Genomic DNA, 17,595 nt, shown 5'->3' on the forward strand with positions numbered 1-17,595 from the left:
AACTGCAGCTGTAAAACTAACCAGCTCGGCTCTGCTACATGTGCAGACAATCGAGGAGTGACAAGATGTAGTGCGGTGCCAGCGATCACATACATGACATCCAGAGTACAACTTCCCCAGTCAGGGTGTATGGCTGTCCTCCATGCTGCTGTGCTGTTTACTAGGCGTGCCTGTCTGACCCACTCCAGATCCAGCCCCTCCAACCCTCTAAGTGTTCAGCCCTGGGGTGGGGGGAGCGTGGGGTGGAGCAGCTCCATCTCCATATAACCCCCCACACTCAGCTGGACGGATTAGTGAAAAAAATAAAAACACTGGAAGGAGAGAAAGCAGCATCTGGGGACACAGGCACATCTCACCGCTGAAAGGTAAGAGGCTGTGGGGGCCGTCAGGGCCGGGGGGACTACAAGTCCCAGCAACGACGACCTGTAAACTGAGGAGTTTTGTGTACCAAAGTGCGAAAAATACGCCGGAAATATATACTGTGAGTTGTAGTCCTTTAGTTGCTGGGATTTGTAGTTCCTCAGGACTGAGAATAGATATACTGGGAGTTGTAGTCCTTCCGTTACTGGGATTTGTAGTTCCTCAGGACTGAGAATAGATATACTGGGAGTTGTAGTCCTTTAATTACTGGGATTTGTAGTTCCTCAGGGCTGAGAACGGATATACTGGGAATTGTAGTCCACAAAGCCACCGTGATGCACCATAGGGATAGATGTTAGATGGAGCCAGCTTTCCTGAGGCTGGGGAACTACAAGTCCCAGCAGCCATATATACAAGTTGCGGCATCATGTGTCCATCGAGCGGACTTTGTTTAGTTTGTATACAGATGTAGCAGAGCTGAACTGGTCTTTGGACCTTTGCCATTGAGCATTACTAATAGTTAAAATAATTTCGCAGATTTACCTGCAGTCCTATGTAAATTGAGTAATATAACAGGCTGGGCTCTGCTACATCTCGGCGTTCAGCCTGCGTTCTGCGTACGATGGGTACTTGGCCTGGATTGCTCCGGATTGAACTGAAGTGACCTGGTGTTTGTGTTGGAGATCTATACGCATCTGTCTATGATGGGGAAGACTCAGGGCTCCAAACAAATCAGTGTAGACCCCCGTTACCCTGAAGGTGGTACGTTCCGGCATAGCAGAGCTGTGTTATCACACCGGCTGGAAATGTTATGGATGGGCAATAAACCTTAGGGCGCAAACTATCCAGCTGTGCATTTAAGGGGGAGTATCCCTTTAAGAGTGCAAATTTTCTATAGCTTTTTAAATATACTATGGGGCACGTTTGTCAATGTCCGCCCCTCCCGCGCCAAATTCATCATGGTTTACGCCTGGAAACAGATAGAAGCCATGGCAGAAACCTACGGCGGCTACGGAGCAGGTGTACACTCTGCGCCCACCATGGACATTACTAAGAGCTGTGCTTGCTGTCAGTGAATAAAAACAGTTGGTTTAGATCTAAAGAATGAATTCCCCTCCTGCTCACACAGCTGAAGCTTTGGTGCAGTGTATCAGTGCAGGTCATCCTATGTGATCACTGCAGCAAAACTTTTCCACTGTCTTGTTACAATGTATCAGTGTAGGTGAGATGTATCAGTGCGGTGACATCCCTGCATTGTCTGCGCAGAATAGAACTGCAGCCAAAGTTCAATTATTTGTACATAAACAGTCATGGGAGAGATCCAGTCACTGACAGCAAGCAGAGACCCCAAAACAGAAGACGTTACTATATATTGTACACTGACAGCAAGCAGAGACCCCAAAACAGAGGACGTTACTATATATTATACCCTGACAGCAAGCAGAGACCCCCAAACAGAGGACGTTACTATATATTATACACTGACAGCAAGCAGAGACCCCCCAAACAGAGGACGTTACTATGCACTATACACTGAAATCAAGCAGAGAGCCCGAAACACAGGACGTTACTATATATTATACACTGACAGCAAGCAGAGACCCCCAAACAGAGGACGTTACTATATATTATACCCTGACAGCAAGCAGAGACCCCCAAACAGAGGACGTTACTATATATTATACCCTGACAGCAAGCAGAGACCCCAAAACAGAGGACGTTACTATATATTATACCCTGACAGCAAGCAGAGACCCCCAAACAGAGGACGTTACTATATATTATACCCTGACAGCAAGCAGAGACCCCCAAACAGAGGACGTTACTATATATTATACCCTGACAGCAAGCAGAGACCCTCAAACAGAGGACGTTACTATGCACTATACACTGAAATCAAGCAGAGACCCCGAAACACAGGACGTTACTATATATTATACACTGACAGCAAGCAGAGACCCCTAAAACAGAGGATGTTACTATATATTATACACTGACAGCAAGCAGAAACCCCAAAACAGAGGAAGTTACTATACACTGACAGCAAGCAGAGACCCTGAAACAGAGGACGTTACTATATACTATACACAGACAGCAAGCAGAGACCCCAAAACAGAGGACATTACTATACACTGACAGCAAGCAGAGACCCTGAAACAGAGGACGTTACTATATACTATACACAGACAGCAAGCAGAGACCCCAAAACAGAGGACATTACTATACACTGACAGCAAGCAGAGACCCCAAAACAGAGGACATTACTATACACTGACAGCAAGCAGAGACCCCGAAACAGAGGACATTACTATACACTGACAGCAAACAGAGACCCCGAAACAGAGGAAGTTACTATACACAGACAGCAAGCAGAGACCCCCAAACAGAGGACGTCACAATACACTGACAGCAAGCAGAGATACTTAAAGAGAGAAGGAAGACAACACAAAGGAAGTTAGAAAGTTGCAAAAACTTTTCACTATAGACTGATTCAGCTGAATGTGATGGCCGGGGGATTTGTAAACCACAGACCACATGTAAGGGAAGTCATGGCATATAGCGTGTTCCCTAATCTGCGTCTCTCCAGCTGCTGCCAAACTACAACTCCCATCATTCTTAGACTGCCCTCTATGTTAAAGGGGTACTCCAGCAGAAATGTTTGTCCTTCATATGAACTAGTGTCAGAAAGTTATAAACATTTGTAATTTACTTCTATTTAAAAATCTCCAGTCTTCCAGTACCTATCAGCTGCTGTATGTCCCGCAGGAAGTGGTGTATTCTTTCCAGTCTGTCCCAGTACTCTCTGCTGCCACCTCTGTCCATGTCAAGAACATGATAAGTACTGGAAGACTGGAGATTTCACCAGAGAATCGCTGTAACATATCCTGGGACCCAGTGGAGGAGTATTCTCACCTTAGGACTGTGATCCTCAATGTGCAGCAATGGCGAAACTACATCTCCCATCATGCCATAAGAACAGTCAATGTTTACATGGCCTCCTGTAGTCTTATAGAGGTCATTTGACTATATACCAGCTATCCCCAACCCAGCTTGTACGAAACGACATCTCCCAGCTGGAGGCTGTCAGGACATGCTGGTAGTTGTAGTTCTCCTACAGCTCGAGAGCCACCAGCTGAGAAATTCTATAAAGCTAATGCTAACCCTCAGTAGGGTGCTGCCAGGATGCCGTATAAACATTGAATAATGGGAGTTGTAGTATTGTAACATCTGGACGGCTCCTTTGTAGCTTTGTAACATCTATAGAGCCACAGGTAGGAAACACTGACCCCATAGAGGCGAATAACATCATCAGCTCTGCTACATCTGGATACCATTATACTATATTAAAGTAATGAGAATAGTCGTGATGGCAACATTTATGCGTACGCTCAGAATCGACCAATCAGCAAGCAGATTTATCTATCGGAAACATTGTAGCGAGTTGCTGCCCAGACAGATACTGTATGCAGGGGAGACCCTATTGTCTCTATTGTATCAGCACAGATAATAGGAGGTCTGATGGAGAGAGGGAAACTTAAAGGGACACTCCACATAGATGGGATACACTGTGTTATGGGCGGAGCATGACACAACTAATCTCTGGTGCTCTTCGAAGCCCTGTGTTATTAACCCTTAAAGTGCAGAATTTGACAGGATCGCCCCATCTCTACATTATATGAAGGGCTAGTAAAGTTCGTAAAGTTAGTTAAGTTCTCCTTTCCCCAACATTATATCCGTACTCTATCATTCTCAGCATCACAGGGGTCCCAGCAGGCAGCAGCCCCCATCATATCACTGACACTAAGAACAGAAGCTGCAGGAACCACATGTAAAAGTCAGTGCACTGGCGCCATCTGTAGGACAGAGATGGAACTGTGACCTGATAGTTACCTGAGTTTTCACCTTTACAGGATGCAGCTATAAATTCTACAGATTTAGGGTCTGATGCAGTTTAATTTAATCCTGTGTGACTCCTCGCTTATAGCATTATCATACTGGACTGTCCCTACATCCCTTATACAGGCTTTTTACCTGCGCCTCTCCATCTCATCTGCTCCATCATCAGAAGAATACATGTGTAGTGTGGAGAAGCCAGCTTCTGCCAATGGAGAAAGGAGAAGGTGCAGAAAAAGTATTATACTCCAGAGCTGTAATCATAATCCTGCTGCTTGTTACTGGACATAGCATGCGAGTCACTAGACCCTGCACTTACTGCTTAGGTAACATTGAGAAGAGATTACCCATAACTACTAGAAATGAAATCCCCACCACAGGCTGCGAGCAGACACCGACTGAGCAGAGGATGGTGGGAAATTTCAGTGCTGATATCTATGGTATTGTGAGTGCAGCTCTGAAGTACAATACAGGAAAAAAAATTATTAAAAATATTATATGTATGTTTTAGTTTATTTGTGTAATGATGTCTTGTTTAGTTGGTGTTGGGTTGAGTAGAATTATGTCTGTGGTATTAGGTTGTGCACAATGCAACTGGGCCAGGGGGTTCACATTTAGTTATTTATATAGCTGTATAGTAAATAGTGGTGTATTGTTTATAGGTGTATAGTATATAGTAGTATATATAGGTTTGTATATAGTAGTGTATATAGTTTATTATTATGTTTAGCTAAATCGTTTATATTGTGTATATATTGTATATGGGTATATGGGTGTATATATTGTATATAGGTATATGGGTTGTCTGTGTGGAGGAATGAGTGTGGGGATGGACCGGTGGTTTATGTTATGGTTTCATTTTTCTATTCATTGTTTTGTTCTGGTTAGATATGGTGTGTTATTTCTGTATTTATTTATTGTTATGTTTAATATTTTAATAAAAGAAATACAGGATGTAACTCAGGATCAGTACAGGATCAGTAATGTAATGTATGTACACAGTGACCCCACCAGCAGAATAGTGAGTGCAGCTCTGGGGTGAGTGTAATGGATTTTCTAAATGACTCAACTATTTATGTAGACTCGTGAATTGTGAACATACCCTCTAAGTCCTCTTGATGTGGAGAGACGTCTCTATCATCGCTCGCATGAACCAAGTACAATATTACCTTAGCCATACTACTGAGTCAGCAGATTGTGCAAATGTCTATACAGCAAAGAGAGAAGTTTATCTGCTGCTTCTGAGATTTTAAACTGTAAACCTGTAAATGAATGACTTCTAGTAGGTGAAGTGTCCCATCTTACTGGTGATACTGGATGAGAATATCAGCAGCAACTGCAGTGGGGTGGACTATGCAGCACACTGTATGGCCAATATACCGCAATATACCCTCAGACTGGGATGTGTAAGGGCCCTATTCCACCGGACGATTATCATTCAGATTATCGTTAAATCGTTCGTATCTAAACGATAACCGTTCGGTTGAAATGCAGTTAACGATTAACGACCGAACGAGAAATCGTTGATCGCTTTATAAGACCTGGACCTATTTTTATCGTTGCTCGTTTGCAAAACGTTCGCAAATCGTTCGCATTGGATAAGACGTCGTTCGGTCGTTTGCAATAGATATGAACGCAATAGCGAATAAATAGCGAAGAAAAAACTATCGCAAATACGATCATAAGTAACGATTATCGTTCCATGGAAATGAGTGAACGTTTTCAGGTCTTTCGCAATAGCGGTCGCTTGAGATCGTTAATTGTTAACGATTATGCGAAAGATAATCATCTGGTGGAATAGGGCCCTTAGTCTGATGACATCACTGCCATATAATGGAGCTTTCTACAATACAGACTGCTCCTTCCCCCAGACGTCTTCTATAAGGTGTAATCATTAACCCCTGCAGGTCACCGTGCACCCCCCACACCTTCCAGCTGCCTCATTATATCTGCACAAGGTTTGTCACAAGACCTGCGAACTGTCATTGAGCAAAGGTGAGGAGTCTGCTGACAGCGCAACGTCTCATCTTCAAGTGTAAAGTCACATGCACAGAGGTATACACATGTAGCAGAGCTGAAGAGCTCACCTTATTTGCTGATTCGTCTTTAAAAACTTTGACGTCAGTTTCCAGATAAAGTTTATGTTTTTTTTGTTTTTTTTAATTATATGATTGACACTGATCCTGTATTTTGCTCCAGAGCTGCACTCACTGTTCTGCTGGTGGGGTCACTGTGTACATACATTACATTACTGATCCAGTGGTGTTCTACTATACAGTATGTATAGAGTATGACAGGGTTGTATTATATTCATGTCCAGGGTCGGTAATATTGGGGGCTGTAAAGTTCTATGTATAGATGGTAATAATAAATTATGGACAGGGCTAATAATAATAATAATAAATTATTATTATTAGAGGAGGAGGTATGTATGTTAGAAGTGGAGAATGTGAGAGATGTCATAGTGGGTGATGACTGTGAGGATGTAAAATCCTTGTGGCTGGAGATACAAAGGGAGGGAAATTCTACATTTAATTTATTATAATTATTATTATTATTATTATTATTATTATTTCTTTGTTTACTGTAACTTTTTTTGCCAGACACGTTGGGCTTTTTAATGGCACCATTTAATTTTGTTATATAATGTGTGAGAAACAAGAAAGAAATAGACAATAACAACTACAATTCCTCTCCAGGCCCGTGAGGTTACCGTCATAAGAAATGTAGAAAGATTTTGTGGTGTTTTGCAGAGCGATTAGAGTAGTTATACTTGAAGTCCCTCAGGGGGACGAACCCTAACCCCCGGGGGACTTAAAAAAAATAATGTTTTATTATTAGTAAAAAAAATCGCCTCCCCTAATAAAAGTCTGAATCACCCCCCTTTTCCCATTTTATAAATAAAAATATATAAATAAATAAACATTTGAATAAACAATACCATTAGAATAGACATTACACTTGGGGAAGCTGTCTGTGCCAGGAGCACTGCAGCCTCCCCTGATTTCTATATAATACATGTTACCATTAGAATAGACATTACACTGGGGGAAGCTACTTGTGTCAGTAGTGCTGCAGTCTCCCCTGATGTCTGTATAATACATGTTACCATTAGAATAGACATTACACTGGGGCAAGCTGTCTGTGTCACTAGTGCTGCAGTCTCCCCTGATGTCTGTATATTACATGTTACCATTAGAATAGACATTACACTTGGGGAAGCTGTCTGTGTCATTAGTACTGCAGCCTCCCCTGACGTCTATATATTACATGTTACCATTAGAATAGACATTACACTGGGGGAAGCTACTTGTGTCACTAGTGCTGCAGCCTCCCCTGATGTCTGTATATTACATGTTACCATTAGAATAGACATTACACTTGGGGAAGCTGTCTGTGTCAGTAGTGCTGCAGCCTCCCCTGATGTCTATGTAATACATGTTACCATTAGAATAGACATTGAGGAAGCTGTCTGTGTCACTAGTGCTGCAGCCTCCCTGATGTCTATATAATACATATTACCATTAGAATAGACATTACACTGGGGGAAGCTGTCTGTGTCACTAGTGCTGCAGCCTCCCCGATGTCTATATAATACATATTACCATTAGAATAAACATTACACTGGGGGAAGCTGTCTGTGTCGGTAGCGCTGCAACTGTGGCACAATGTAGCAAAGCAGTCAGGGATAACTGTCAGTCACTGACTGTTCTGCTACACTGTGCTGCAGCATTACTGACACAGACAGCTCCCCCCCATGTAATATCTATTGCATTGTTCGCTGTATATTTTACATTAGGCCTTAAAGGGACAGTACAGTATATTGCTATATTCATTCCTCCCATCATGCACTGTTTTAATCTGTAACTTTCTTTCTGTTTTGCAGACTCACAAAATGTCCACACAGCTTCAGGACTTTAATTTCGGGGAGGGGAAGCCGCTGCTGGTGGAGAAGGAAGAGGTAATGACCCTGAAATCCTTCCATCATGGCCGCCAGGATTACAGTATTGGCAGGGAATCTCCGCAGTTACAGGACGGGTTTGCCAGCGGTTGTGGAGATGAGCACGTTCTCAGGAATGTTGGCCGTTCATCTGCTCGACTGCGAGACGGTCGCTAAAGAGATAGAATATTATTGTAAGAAAAGAAATAGCAGAACAGTCCCCACCTCCCCACCAGGACCATTTACCTGCTCTGTGTGTAAGGGACGGCGATTATCGGGGGAATTATCGTTATATCGTTCAAATTTTAACAATGATCGTTTCATGTAAATACCGGCAACGATCAAACAACCAACGAGAAGTCGTTCATCCTTCGTTCGGCGCTGACACCGAATTCATCGTTAATCGCTCGCTGTAATGTGACTTCCATTATAAAAAAAAAACGCATTCTAGTGTACATAAAAATGTGGGAAAAACAGACGTGTTTTCATATGTTTTTTTTTTTTTTGTTCCCCCGGACGTTTTTTGTAAAAAAAAAAAAAAAAACGGATTGAAAAAACGGGTGCCTTTGTGTGTATCCATTCTTTTCATTGACTTCCATTATAAAAAACAAACAAACACATTCTAGTGTACATAAAAATGTGGGAAAAAGATTTAATTTCATATGTTTTTTTTTTTTTTTTTAATAATGTAAATCAGTAGAAAAACGGATAAAAAAAAAAAAAATTGGTGCAAACTCAACCTAATGGTTCAGTGTAATTCCACATTGTTCCTTCTTTTAGCTAATATTTTACGGACGCTGATTGCAAGGGAATTAACATCCGTTCTGCACTGCAGGGACGGCATTGCATTGTAGTCAATATTGTATTGAATTATATACAATAATGTATTATTTTTGGACGGTGTTCAGTAAACAACGTCCAGAAACAACAGCTGTTCACACAATGTAAAGTGAAGCGGCCCGGCGGTCGGCTGTGCAACGGACGCTGTTAAACATCATGTAAAAATTGTCTTTTCTGGGATGAGATGCGCATCAATCACCGTATATAGATATGAATTCTATAAGGAATATAGTCACCGTATATAGATATGAATTCTATAAGGAATATAGTCACAGTATATAGATATGAAACACAATCAGGAATATAGTCAGAGTATATAGATACAAAACACAATCAGGAATATAGTGACAGTATATAGATACGAACACACAGTATATAGATACGAATTCTATCAGGAATATAGTCACAGTATATAGATACGAACACAATCAGGAATATAGTGACAGTATATAGATACGAACACACAGTATATAGATACGAATTCTATCAGGAATATAGTCACAGTATATAGATACGAAAGCAATCACAAGTATAGTCACAAGTATATAGACAATGAAAATTAATTTACACCCCAGACCAGACGGCTCCCTACTTCCCTATTTTAGGGAAGTGTTGCACACAGGCTCCCTCTGGTGGCCAGTGATAGAACTGCGGTGTGGGTTTATTTTCTGAGCTTATTAATGTGCTTTTATTTTTCTTCTCCCTCCTAGGGAATCACTGTACTAATGCAGGAGTATGAGATTAAGGTAAGTCCAGTGATAATACGTCCATTCACTACTGGTCACCATATGGTACATTCCAATTCTGTGAATCTGCCGCACGCTCTGCTCCCTGACACGGCCTGTGCAGTGCACATAGTGTTACTTAGGACTGGGCTATTACATGTATAAAGGAGGCAAATACAACATGTCGGGGGGCTCTACCCTGTCACCCATCCAAAAGGATCTTTTTGGTATCTAATACCTTCCACTTGTAGAATGGCACTAGATGGCGATAATATGTGAGCACTATATGGCAGTATTACGTTGATTTCTCTTCCTTGGTGCGTGAGGAGCATAGAGGACTATACGCTGTTTCCTCTGCAGCAAAGGAGCACGAGCAGGCGGTGTAAACCACATGACGGTGCTCCGCTGACAGCCAGGACCGTGCTATAGTATCGGGACATTTTCCTGCTTCTGTGGACCAAAGCCACCTGGATCCTACCGCAGTATCATGGAGGAAGCGTATGGCGGCTTTATCCCCGTACTGCATTGCACTGTGCAAGCGCTGTGCTGTAATGTTATTGCACAAAAGGTCCATTATGGTTCAAGTATATAGTAGTATTATGGTGGCACTCTATGGCAGTGTTATGGTGGCACTCTATGGCAGTGTTATGGTGGCACTCTATGGCAGTGTTATGGTGGCACTCTATGGCAGTGTTATGGTGGCACTCTATGGCAGTGTTATGGTGGCACTCTTTTTGGCAGTATTTTGTCGGCACTATATGCTATTATTTTAGTAGCACTCTTTGGCAGTATTATGGTGGCACTCTATGGCAGTACAGTGGTGCCTTGTATTAGGAGCATAATTGGTTCCGGGGCCGCGCTTGTAATCAAAATCCACTCTTAAACCAAAGCAAATTTTCCCATAAGAAATCACTGATATGCAGACAATTGGTTCCACACCCCAAATATAATGATTTATTATTCTGAATAACATGTAAAACAGACGAAACATTCAGAAACAGCAGAATCTGTGATATTATAAGTTACTGTACAGAAATGGAGAGGATGGGAAACACAAGGGCGGACAGAGACTGCAGGGAGCAGGAAGGAAGGAGCAGGGCAGATGTGGGCACATACATGCAGCACTCTCTGTCCGGGGAGAGATGGGTTAAACCTATGAAGAGATTACCTCCACCGTCCTGTCCCCTGATGTAAGCCCCAGCCTGAAGTGGATCTGCTATGATTTGGAAGGAGACTTCCTGGGTCAGAGTACAGGGCTGTAGACCCCACTAAGCAGACCATGCCCCTCCTCCACTCCCTCTCCCACCCAGTCCTGGAAGCTCTTACACCAAAGCAATGCTCTTACACCAAGTCACTATTTTGAAAAACTGTGAGCTCTTCTTGCAAAACGCTCTTAATCCAAGTTACTCCTAAACCGAAGTGCCACTGTATTATGGTTGCACTATACAGCAGTATTATGGTTGCTCACTATGGCAGTATTATGGTGGCACTGTATAGCAGTATTATGGTGGCACTGTATGGAAGTTTTATGGTGGCACTCTATCGTAGTGTTATGCTGGCATCCTATGGAAGTATTATGGTGGTACTGTATGGCAGTGTTGTGGTACTGTACAAAAGTATTATGCTGGCACTGTATGGCAGTATTATGGTAACACTGTATAACAGTATTATGTTGGCCTTCTATGGTACTATTACGGTGACACTATATGGCAGTATTATGACGTCACAGTCTCTTGAGTGTGCTGTTTCTGGCCATTGTAAAGCCCCTATTACACAGGGCGATGCAGAGGAGCAAATGAGCACTGTCAGCACTCACTTGCTCCTCGTTCCCCACTTGCTGATGGCTCTATTACACGTGTCGGCAGCAAGTGGGTAAAAGTCGGGGCGCTGCGAGGGGGCTGCCAAGGTGATGGCTAGATCTGGGCAGCCCATAGAGGATAGCAGCAGTCGTTGCTATCTTAGTCGTTTGTCTTTCAATATGTTGAAAGACAACGACAGACAATGATCATCCGGCATTGTTCATGTCGGCTGATTGTTGTCTTCTATTACACGAGATGATTATCGGCCGCATACAGACGATAATCGTTTCGTGTAATAGGGCCTTAAGCTAATACTATGTAAGGAATGTATAGGAGTATTAGCATGTATAGCGCCTTTATTTATGTACAGTACTTGTGGCACTGGTAAGTGGGTTCTGCATCACAGCATTAAATAGGTTGTACAGGCTTACACGGCTGCTCTCCTGCCAGTAATAGCGCCTCACCTGTCCATAGCTTGGTATTGCTTCTCAGCCACTTTACTTCATCAGAGCTGCAATCACAGATACAACCCACGGCCCGGCGGGAGCAGCCATGTCTTCTGAATAAGAACTTCTCATATAACACCATAAAAAGTGACATTATTAGATGGGTTTATTAAAGTTTCCGAGTCCATGGGAAATGTAAGGAAATGTTTACCAAAAATTGTTTTCCTTCAAATCAACTGGTCCCAGAAAATGCTAGAGATTTGTAATTTACTTCTATTAAAAAAAAATATTCAGTGTTCAAGTACATATCAGCTGCCGTATGTCCTGCAGGAAGTGGTGTATTCTTTCCAGTCTGACACAGTGCTCTCTGCTGCCGCCTCTGTCCATGTCAGGAACTGTCCAGAGCAGGAGAGGTTTTCTATGGGGATTTGATACTGCTCTGGACAGTTCCTGACATGGACAGAGGTGGCAGCAGAGAGAACTGTGTCAGACTGGAAAGAATACATCACTTCCTGCAGGACATACAGCAGCTGATAAGTACCGGACGACTGGAGATTTTTTTTTGTAACAGAAAAAAATTGTAAAATCTCAGGCACTTTCTGGCACCAGTTGATGTGAAAGAAAGTTTTGGTGAACAACCCCTTAAACATATCCATCCCTAATGTCAGGCATGCGCAGTCACCGGATTTACTGGGATATAATATGAAGAGACTAAAGGAAACATATACATAACGTGTATACAGCAAATGACAAGAGAAGTTCCCATGTCTATGTATATGTATCTGTCTATGTATATGTATATGTATCTGTCTATGTATATGTGACCCCCGGTGCAGGGACCTGCTCATCACACTGTATCACACAGGGTTATCCTCAGTATCTGGTAGTATCAGTTTTATCACAGTGAGAAGAAAGAGAAGGAATATCCTTGTTCTCCTATAGAAGCAGCGGTCACGTGTCCCCCCCCCCCCCCGGCTGTCCCCGTCCCACTCGGCTTGTTGGCCCCATACATGTAAGTGTGTCAGCCAGTGAGGGGAGGCTAATCCATTTACTGATGTTATATCCAGCGCTCCAAAGCTGCCATACGTGCCGATCCCCAGAAAGAGCTTGTCTACACGATTAGTCTCTACAGCAAAGGCGATCGGTGTCTCTAGGAATAACTGCAGAGGGGCCGACAGACCCGGGACGGTAGATGGTGCCCAGTCTGCCCTGCACCGTATGGGAAATAACATTGTGGCTATAGCCGGGTGTCAGGGAATACAGAATTAGGGCCTCTCCTGACCTCAGTGTGGGTTTGTATTTCAGTTTCATTGAAGTAAATGGAGCTGAATTGTAATACCACACGCAACCTGAGGACAGGGTGGCGCTGTTTTTGCAAGGTAGTAGCTGCATTTTTTCTGGATGTCCCCTTTAAAAGGGTAGTTCACCACATTTTTTTCCCTTTCAAATCCAATGGTGCCAGAGATTTGTAATTTACTTCTATTTAAAAATCTCCAGTCTTCCAGTACTTACATGTCCTACAGGAAGTGGTGTATTCTTTCCAGCCACAATGCTGTCTCTGCTGCCACCTCTGCCCATGTCAGGAACTGTCCAGAGCAGTAGCAAATCCCCATAGAAAACTTCTCCTGCTCCCCAGACTGGAAAGAATACACCACTTCCTGCAGGACATACATCAGCTGATAAGTACTGAAAGACTGGAGATTTTATTTTTTTTTTTTAATTACAAATCTCTGGCACTTTCTGGCACCAGTTGATTTGAACGAAAAATAAATTTTGTGAACAACCCCTTTAAGTTTCTCACATTATAATACTGCCTCATCACAGTGAATTCTTTCCCTGAAATACTCTGTGCCGCTGGGTGACCTTGCTCCTCCCGCTAATGAGGTGGGGGGCAGTGACTTATTCACTTGTGTCAGGTCACAGACCTAGAGGAAGGAACAAGGACCTCAGCAGCACAGAGTACTTCAGGGATTGCATGTGCATATAAGAAGGGCAGCACCATGACTGGGGGAAGGGGATATCTTTAAAGTGCTTAGAAAGAGCAGGGTTCCCTGCAGCACAGAGTATGTCAGGAGAGGATTGTGCTGAGCCTATAGGAGAGGAGTGTGCTGACCCTACAGGAGAGGAGTGTGCTGACCCTACAGGAGAGGAGTGTGCTGACCCTACAGGAGAGGAGTGTGCTGACCCTACAGGAGAGGAGTGTGCTGACCCTACAGGAGAGGAGTGTGCTGACCCTACAGGAGTGTGCTGATCCTATAGGAGACTCCTCCATATCAGGGAGGGTATGGCTGGACGTGATGGGGCACAGGCATGACTGGAGGAGGGGGAGGCCATTGGTGACCTCTATTAGTTATTACAATTATATTGGTTCTGGCTCTGTCTCTCTGGCCCGTCCTCTGGCCGGTGTCCATCACACTCTGTGTCCTCCATCTCATGTCCGTCACCATCACGTCCGTCTTCTTGTGACATTTTGACGTCTCCCTCTGTATACACGCTCCGCGCCAATGTTATAGATGGCAGAATTCTTGTACTGTATAAAGGTCACAATGTCTGGACAGATGGCGAGCGACTTCATCCTCAGCAGATTACCAGGGCAGACTCCGGGGCTTCCCTCCTCCTCCTCCTCTTTTTCCCTGAGATGGTGTTTTAATGCAGATCGCTGGTTAAAGAGGCTGCTCCCCTAATAACAGTGACGTTGGCGAGTTATGTGCCGCCATCTGTCTCCGCGGTAATAGGCCGCGCATCCCTTACAGCTTGTTACTTCCTATGAAGTCAGCAGCACAAATGGCCCCACTAATACCATTACAGCAAACAAGATGGCGATGAGCGGGGCCTCCCATCTATTCGACACACCCTAACAGGATGAAGAAGAGGATGAAGAGCACAATGCGTTTTTGCAATCCTTTTTTTTTTTCTGCCATTTTTGGCAAAAGAAAAAAACACAAATCAAAACACATTTTTTTTTTAACATACACAAAAGTGTCGTCGACCATGTTCTCGTGTAGGCTAAAAAAGGATGCGTTTTGATCCGTTTTTTTTTTTTTTTTTTCAAAAAACGGGTGAAAAAAAGAACAGATTGCAAAAACGCAGCCTACTAGAAAACTCTTCTCCTAGTACACGGTGCAGTGGGCCAAAGCCCCCCAATAAGAAGACCCCAGGGGTTATAGTAAGGACACTGGGACCCCACCACCCACCCTCCACAGCCATTCATCTTCTACTGAGTAGCGGACATGAATGTGTAACGGTCTAAGGGCCCTATTGCACAGGGCGATTATCGTTTGGATAATCGTTAAATTGTTCAGAACGAAGCGATAATCATTCGGTTGGATAGCAGTTAACGTTTAAACGACAAACAAGAAATCGTTGCTCGCTTAATGAGACCTGGACCTATCTTTATCGTTGCTATACCATGTGAATACACTCCGGCTGGTATTCCCTTAACCTGCAGCACAACGTAAGTACCGCAGAAATCACGGCCGTTCACAGCCGTTCTGCGGAACTTACGTAGTGTGAACATAACCTAACAGGGCAAATCCTATTGGCTAAACACATTGATTGACAGGGACCATACTTCCATTTAAAACTTTATTTAGCATTTTCTATTCATTATTCTATTAATTATTCGAATAATTCGATGGTTGTGGATTGACGGACACCACTAAATAGCTTAAATATATGAAATATAAATTCTCCGTGCTAATTTAAAGAGGCCAACGCACTGAAAACGCGCTCAAAGTATTATTTTTAAAAATGTATGTTGAGCAATGGGATACACTGCACACGAAAAAGGGGAATAAAATCCACATCCCAGCGCGTGTACCAACCGGAAGTGTCGGCGGTTTAGCTACGCAACAGAAAGTTCGCTCAAGTTCGTACACTGCATACAAAAGTCCCGCCGCTCGTGTTCTTTTTGTAAATCAAAATTGCTAAAATAAAAAAATAAAATGTTAAAGAATATATAAAATATATAACAATATAAAATGAAAAATACGCCCACCGGAGGTGGAGAGAATGAGAAAAAAAAATGACTCGCCCCCACCTCCTGTTGTTCATCGTTCCGTGGAATCACTCTGAAGCGAACGATCAACGAGGTCAGAACGACTAGAATTAAAGACCATCTTTTCATTGAATTGTGCGAACGATCTCAAGAAGCTCACTAAAGCAGTCGTTTGAGATCGTCTATCGTAAACGATTATCCAAACGATAATTATCCAGTGGAATAGGGCCCTATTATTCCCATCCCCCACACTCTCCACCGTTTTTGTAGCCGTCTTTTGACCTGTTCTATTTTATCAGTATCTTATCAGTATCTTTCTGTAGGTGAGGTCTCCAGAACTGGACAAGTATTCCAGATGTGATGTCACTAGAGATGTATACAGCGGGATCACAATCTCCTCTTCCTACTGGTTATACCTCTAGCTGGACCCTATACTTTTCCCAGCTGGATATCTCCTCCACAAGAAACAGACATAATGGGGGAGATTTATCAAACATGGTGTACAGTGAAACTGGCCCAGTCGCCCCTAGCAACCAATCAGATTCCACCTTTCATTTTCCAAAGAGTCTGTGAGGAATGAAAGGAGGAATCTGATTGGTTGCCGGGGGCGACTGGGCCAGTTTCACTTTACACAATGTTTGATAAATCTCCGCCATTACCTCTACATCCTCTACCTCTACGATGATTGTTTGAAAAATCGTTAGATCGTTTGGAAAAAGAACGATGATAGTTCCGTGTAATAGCAGGCAAAGATTAAACGACCAACGAGAAATCGACGACCGTTTAATAGAATTTGGACTTATTTTAGCCGTTGATCGTTCACAAGACACACACACACCACTTCTTTTTTTTCTTTTTAATTGTTTTTTAAATATTTTTTGTTTAAAATGCAGTTTGTATGTTCTCCCCGTGTTTGCCTGGTTTCCTCTGGGTATTCCAGTTCCCCTCCAAAATCTATCTGTGAGCTTTTCTCTCTCTGTCTCCCCCTCCCCCTCCTCTCCCTTCTGAGACAACTGATGTAAACAAGTCCCTGGCAGGCTTTATCTGCAACATTGTAGCTTCTTTGTAGGGATTGTCCGAACCCGCCAAGGTTCGGGTTCGGCTGAACCCGAACGCTTGGCATCGGATTACTTCTGTCTGCCCGGTCTGTGCAGCGGGCGGAAACAGCGGGAGGACCGCCTGGAAAACTGGGATACAGCCTATGGCTATGGCTGTATCCCAATTTTCCAGGCGGTCCTCCCGCTGGATCCGCCCGCTGCACGGAGCGGGCAGACAGCGGTAATCATTGCGGATGGTTCGGGTTCGTATGAACTCGGTTCAGACCATCCCTACTTCTTTGTAATGCTGGGAGGGTTATTCTGAGGTCAAGTTGCTGATGAACTCACTGTGATTATCCCTCCCAGCATTACAAAGAAGCTACAATGTTGCAGATAAAGCCTGCCGAGGACTTGTTTACATCAGCTGTCTCAGAAGGGAGGGTGGAGGAGACAGGGGGGACAGAGATAAAAGCTCACACACAGATATTTGTGTCTTCAGCAGAAAGCAGCAGCTCAGAACTGGAGGAAGGAGACTGAATACATAATAATAGGTATGG

The 17,595-nt window shown here is 43.4% G+C and overlaps 1 protein-coding gene across 1 annotated transcript in view; it reads left to right on the forward strand.

Annotated features, from left to right (window-relative positions):
• Window positions 1-256: 256 nt before the first annotated feature.
• Window positions 257-17,595, forward strand: part of NDRG1 (N-myc downstream regulated 1) — a 36,944-nt gene continuing 19,605 nt past the window's right edge. Inside the window, exons 1-3 of the mRNA XM_069957073.1 lie at window positions 257-365; window positions 8,141-8,215; window positions 9,745-9,780. Coding sequence (XP_069813174.1) covers window positions 8,150-8,215; window positions 9,745-9,780 — 102 coding nt within the window. The 5' untranslated portion in view covers window positions 257-365; window positions 8,141-8,149. The remainder of the gene's footprint in view (window positions 366-8,140; window positions 8,216-9,744; window positions 9,781-17,595) is intronic.

The sequence above is a fragment of the Dendropsophus ebraccatus genome, chromosome 2 (assembly GCF_027789765.1).
Source record: "Dendropsophus ebraccatus isolate aDenEbr1 chromosome 2, aDenEbr1.pat, whole genome shotgun sequence".
NCBI classification, from domain to species: Eukaryota; Metazoa; Chordata; class Amphibia; order Anura; family Hylidae; genus Dendropsophus; species Dendropsophus ebraccatus.